Below are 6439 nucleotides of genomic sequence, written 5' to 3'. Positions count from 1 at the left end.
AGAGCCATTTACCTCTCTGCCCTTCAGTTAACCCCACATGTGTTTATCGGCCAGGTTGGCACAATAAACTAACTCAATGGCCCATTGCCATTCTGTGTAGTAGGTGTGCCATCCTGTGCCCGAATCCTTCATATGAATCCTACAGAATGATCTTTTATGCATATTTAGGCATCTTTTAATAAGTGGCCTTTGAATGTCGACATAATCCTTGGCATCACCTACTACTCTATTCTGAGTGACGTGCTTGGAGTAAAGATTGGACAGGGATGATTGTCCAGTGATTCGGGCTGTGATTCGGGGCTGTGATTCAGAAAATGCCTCCCCGCCTCTGACTGGAATTTCCCAGCATTTTCAGTGGAAGGAAAACAAAAGGAAAGGAAGGAAGGAAGAAGAAGAAGAGACCACGAGGACCTTATTGGAAAAGATTTACGAGCTATTGGAAATAGTGGGCACGTGGTCTTCTCCTTTAATACTCGGACGAGCTCGCTGGACTCGGTTTTGTTCATTTGTTCCCCCGAGCTCTGTGTGGTACAGGGCCACTTAATCTTCTGCCGCAACAATTTATGTGAGTGGGTAGTAAAAAATCTGATTTTGTGTTTGTCTCCTATTTGTGGGAGGAGAACATTGGGGAAAATCAGTGGAGTGATACATGTGCTGAAGTTATTTATGACACCGATCAGAGATTTATTTTCTTTCTCTTTCATCCTTGCAAAAGGGGGTCTCTTACCCTCTTATCAAGCAGGCACGGGGAGGCTCAAGGGGGAAAGCGAGTTGCTTACTAAGGAGGAGGTAAGCAAACCCACACTAAGGCTTATTCTATTAATTTTATACCTGTTCGCACACCATTCCCCCACCCCCAAAATAAATGAATAGGACTTGATTCATATGTGCACCCTGGACTAGACAGCCGAGAATCCCGCCAGAAGAACAGGGGCAGTAATTTGAGAGTTGTGATCAATGGTTATGGGCTAATGAGGCAGATCAGTTTCCCTAAAGATATGTCAAGCACCTTGCTCCCTGATATTGGTTTAAGGTAGAAACGATACGTGTGTGTTTCGATTGGTTTGCTCTAAAGCAGGAACCACTCACAGGAAGTGGGAAGGTGGAGGGGAGACTCCCAGCCTGGGACAGAAAGTGAGAGCTGAGTTACACTGGAAAAATTAATAGGTCCAAGTGTTGAGTGCTTGCTGGGGGGGCAGACATTCCAGGCGAGGGCATTTCGCATGCCTGGAGGTCAGATGGTTGTGGGCATGGAGGTGGAAAGCTGAAGACAGTTGCCAGACCTGGAAGGAGAGCAAAGGAAGCCTCGGAAACCAGGCAAAGGCATTTGGAATTTCTCCTGAGAGCCTGAGGAGCCGAAGAAGGTTTATCAACAGCACACGGCAGGGGCCCAACCTCCTGTGTCCTGGGGCAAGTGGATGACCAGACAAAAGAGCAGTCTGCTGAGAACCTCAGGCCCTAAAAGCGTCACAGAATCCTTTAGAGCAAGTCAGGCATAGCACACATCTAATATTAAGTAATTTTAGGAGTGGCTGACTTCTTGTTTTTCTTGGGAGAAAGTTAGAAAGTCTCTAACTTTGCCCTGTAGGGGGCTGTGCATCTAAATCTCGAGTTGGTTTTAGTCGTCATGAGCTTTGCCGGAGGCTTAACTTAATTACTGAAATACAGAACTGATGTTCTTTGTAGGTTATCACTTCTACCCGCACCAGTACCTTGCATGCCTTTTCAGTATGACCCAGTTCTCAGCTTTTGTTCCCCGGAGCCTTTGGGATCGCTGGGCAGTGTGTTAGGTTGGGTAGACAATGGCCAGGCTCCAAGCCCAGTTGTTTCAGTTTAGCAGAGCGGGTTGCTTTGCTTTGCACATCCGTTTCACGCGTGCAGTGGGACTGTATGGGCACCACTTTGCATGAAGAAAATAGGACGATCTAGAGGAATTGGTTCCACTGCCCTGATGCCGGAGAAGTTTGAGGTGGCAGGTAGGGAAAGGGGTCTACCTCACAGCACTTTTTAAATACATCCATAGACGCAGACTACACAGCCCTCTGAGACAGAAATCCTTTGTGCACATCCTTTGGGTTTCTGTAGTGTGTGGTTGTAAGTTTTACGTTTACAATAGGACGGAAAAGTCAGAGTGTTGTTAGTGCAGTGTAGTTCTGCCCTCCGTGTGTGATCTGATCTGCGGTGATCCTCTCTTCCGGCCAGATTTCCTTGCTAAGAAAGCAAAAGTTAGCGCATCCCCCTCAACCTCGATGTATTCTGGAATGTGAAGAATTATTCTACAATTTCAAGCGATTTCCAAACACTCCATTTCTTCTTTTCTCTGCCCGGCTGTTTAAAGATGTGTTTGCATCCTGTGACAGATATCCCGCAGTGTCTGTGTAAAGGCCCCTGCAGACCCTTGACTACACGACTTCTTTGTTTTAATAACTGTGGCTTATTCCTTTTGATTTCTCCGTGATAGACCTCTGGGCACCAAACATAGGAATGGAAGCCAATGGAGGACCACCACCCCCCGCCCCCCTGTCCCCACTCCTGCTCTGTGGTCCATGGCTCTAAAGTGTTTGTTCTGTGACTTTTTGTTTCCCTCTCCCCTCTCTGCAGTCCTATCACTCTCATCAGTATGTGGCCAGAGCACTACGAGTGAGTATGCACACCCCCACGTTCCGGTCTGTGGGATTTGCATGGGGGTGATTACTAAACTCTTGTTCTAAAGTAACAGCGCTGCATCCTGGGTAACAATCCTGGTGGTTTGCTTGCATGGCACATTCAGTATTGGAGAAGCGAACTTCGGATAGTAGCATCTGTCCGCATTTGGGTGGTCAGCGGTTATTTTGTTTTTCCTTTCTAGCCCTTCTCAGTCCCCTCAGCTGTTCCACGATGATACCCACTCGCGGATTGAGCAGTACGCCACCCGGTAAGGAAGCCCGAACACAGCCCTGGTCTGCATGTCCAGCCAGGATGCATTTCTTTCTGAATTCGTCACACAGTGTCAAAATGCCTTGGTATCAGCAATGTCATCCTGCAGGAGTCATGACTCCCTTATATTTGGAATCTGGGTTCTCATCTTCTCGTGTTGTGATTTGCACTCACCCAAACACCTGCTATATATACTCCGAAGAATATAGCTCTATGGGATGTGATCACTGAGCTCGTGAGAAGCCTAACCCTCTGCACGGGTGCTTTCGATCATGTAACCCAGTTCCAATGACTGACAGTCGGGATTGAAAGGATTCTCAGTAGACGGTGTGCATGTGGATTACATTATGTAATTAAATTTATGCTAATACTTCATTATGCTTGCTCCAGAGTCCCCAAACAATAGGAAATATTGGCTGCGTTTGATGAGGGGACACATTGTATACTAGCCATCTGTGGGCTATAGTAAGTAGTAAGCCGCGTCTTATATGAGGAGCTTCAAAAAATTTGTGGGAAAATGGCCTTGAAAGATAATGGAATTTCCCCCAGGGACAAAAATAAACAAAATCAAGCAGCAAACCCCTTGCCATCAAGTAGATTCTGACTCAGAGGGACCCAGTAGGATGGGGTAGCGCTGCTCCTTAGGGTTTCCGAGGATGTAAACCTTTATAGGAACTGACAGCTTTGTCTTTCTCCTTTGGCAAAGCTGGGGAATTTGAGTTGCTGATTTTGTGGTTAGCAGTCTGCTCAGTAGTCATTACCTCACCAGGACCCTAACCTTGTATTTATGTCGTATCTCAGATTGCCATAGGGTTACTTCTGACTCACTGAGAACCAAGGGCGCACAGAGTAGAACTGCCCCCTGGAGTGGCCGGTAGATTCAAACTGCAGTCCTTGTGATTAGCAGCCCCGTGTTTAAACCACATGCCACCAGGGCTCTTGATAGTGGCTAGCTCTCCTTAAAAAGATTAGTACAAGTATCATAATCATAGTAATATTTGAGGGGGTTCTGTACCCAGTAGAATGTCTGGGGAAAAGCAGGCATCGAGTTAGGAAAGAGTGTGGCTTGTTCAGGAACTGTAGGTAGGCAAAGGTATATAGGACTGAAGGAAGGGAGAGAGGCTGGAGCCAGAAAATGAAGAATCCACTAGCTAACAAGTTGGCTTCCGACCTTATGTCAGAGGCACTCATAGATGGTCTTTCAGGATGAGAGGAACATAATCAGACTGGTGTGAAATATGAGGTCTTGTTTCAGTGGGGTATGTAGACCAGGGGTCCTCAGGGTAAAAGAGAGCTTGGAGCTAGTGGCTGGTGGGGTGGTGGGGCGGGGGAGGGCCTCAGATAGGAGGCTGGATCATGAGCTTTGACAACATGGGCAGAAGACAGACGTCTATGATCAGAGTGATAGAAATGTAAGTCAAAATGAGATGTTGTTTAACATTAGAAGTCTTGTTAGAAGATAGGGACCTTCCCAGTGCCAATTTAAGAAGGACGGAGGGCATGTTCCTGACTCAACATGGCCGGGCTGTCTAACCTTTTTTATTTCATTTCTCAGACTGGCCCAGATGGAAAGGACAAATGGGTCCTTCGTCACTGACAGCAGCTCTACCACAGGAAGCGTGTAAGTAAATCCTGAGAGTGGTGCTACTTGGGGAGGGCGGTTACTGGTGGCATGAAGGCTATCGGAAATCGTTTTCGTGGATCATAACTGGATTTTGACCCCAGTCGAAGTGGAGTAGTGGTTACACAAAGGCCTACCGAGATTATGCCCTTCTAAGCCAGGAGGGTATAAACTGGATATGTGTACTTAGTTTCATATAAATCTATGGAAACATTCTATGTTTGCCATCTAATTTGCCTTAGCTTTAAAAAATCTGTTGGTTTTATTGATGATCACAGGTCTATCAATTCATATCTTTTGTCTGATATTTAATCAGTGTAACTCCACAGAATGTGTGCCCTTTCTATTAAATTCTCTCTTCTACTAACTTTTTCTCCAAAAGCCTTGCACTTAGTAATGTAAAACCCACCCCCTTTTGAAGATTGCTAACTCCCCTACCAATGTTTTGTTTTATTACCATCTCAGAAAAGCCTCACTGCTTTTAGAGTACTTTTATAAAAGCTTTCTCCCTACATAGTTATCTCTGACATCCCCATTGTTGTGTGTTAACTTGACCTTGGACATTTGTCATCAAATATTTTATCTCTGTTTATGCTACTATATTTTATGTCACTGGATTTTGAGATTTGAGCATTTGTTTTGCCATAAAATTAGCAGTTTTGATATCTAAGGACTTTCAATAGAATCAACTTTGCTTGACTCAGGCAGGTTCACGGTGGTCTGGAGTCAGTGGGAAGCTGTAAAAGCAATCAGGAAACCTCTGAAAAATAGTACTTAGGTGTTCTGTTCTCAGACTGGGGAGAGATAAACAACATCTAACACAGAATGCCGCTTTCGATGTTCTTTTAAGAATTATTTTATCCTCAAACATATAAAAGTTCTCAGGAGAGTTTCCAATTTTTAAAAAACTTAAGATTAGCATGTCAATACTTTAAAAAAATATGTAGTTCTGTGAATATTATTCATGTATTCTGAAGGTGGATCAGTTCCCAAATTGAGATAATTGAGTATTCATAATACATTTTCATCTTTAACCTACTAGTATTGTGTACTTCATAAGAAGTGATTAAATATCTTGATTATGTCCTAAATCAACATCATTCGCTCCTAGACGGATAATAGCCAAAGTACGTAATGAAATGAAAACCTAAATATTAAGGCCAGAATCTTACTTCTTTCAAATGTGTTTACTCATGACCATGAAAAAGGAAAGTAATTCTGAATTTCGATAATGCTATCTCCAAATAGAATGAACACTGTTTACATTTAAACTTAGTACTAATTCCTAGAAAAGAAAATCAATCATATAATTAATCGGTGAATGATCAGATCTTGAATTCTGTGAAACCTGGGAAAGCCTGCTTGATGGACCTGCTCTCTTTACACGGTTCTTGCAAGGGTTTCTTTGCCTTTTACTTTTCTATCACTTTTTCTTAGTCAAAGATATTTGAGCTTTCCTGCTCTTCACAGCTAGTGAAGTTATTTTCTTGGCCATGATGAGAGAAACGAAACACCAGCCGTCAATAATGACTATAATGCAGGGCTTTCCCCCCTCCTTTTGGAGAGCCTGTGGTTAACACGTAGCAGCCCATCACTGCCCTGGTAGTGTACGTGAGAGACTAGAAGTGTGGTTGTTGACCTCACGAGTCTGCCAGGCGATGGAGGACACTGGTAAGTGCGCCTCTGGAGGAAAAAAGCAGGGACAAGCATCTCTGGTAAAAAGAGTAATGCACACCCCGACCCCTCCCAAAAGATGATGGCCATATTCTAATCCCTGAACCCTGCGCATACATTAAAATGTCTGGCCAAGGGAACTTGGTAGGTGTGATGAAGTTCAGGATATTGAGATGAGATTATCTTGAGTTGACTGGCTTGTCTAGCATCTTCTTTTTTTTTTTTTTT

At 44.2% G+C, this 6439-nt stretch overlaps 1 protein-coding gene across 1 annotated transcript in view; it reads left to right on the top strand.

The window, feature by feature from the left end:
• The window catches only part of UTRN (utrophin), a 619010-nt gene that overhangs the window by 582499 nt on the left and 30072 nt on the right, over nt 1-6439 (top strand). The window contains exons 66-68 of the mRNA XM_045294578.1: nt 2602-2640; nt 2849-2914; nt 4472-4537. Of these exons, the coding sequence (XP_045150513.1) occupies nt 2602-2640; nt 2849-2914; nt 4472-4537 (171 nt within the window). The remainder of the gene's footprint in view (nt 1-2601; nt 2641-2848; nt 2915-4471; nt 4538-6439) is intronic.

Source organism: Echinops telfairi, unplaced genomic scaffold (genome assembly GCF_000313985.2).
Source record: "Echinops telfairi isolate 266 unplaced genomic scaffold, ASM31398v2 ScPeMD7_3533;HRSCAF=4204_0, whole genome shotgun sequence".
NCBI lineage: Eukaryota > Metazoa > Chordata > Mammalia > Afrosoricida > Tenrecidae > Echinops > Echinops telfairi.
The sequence above is the reverse complement of the archived record's forward strand: the minus strand, read 5'-3'. Positions and strand labels throughout refer to the sequence as shown.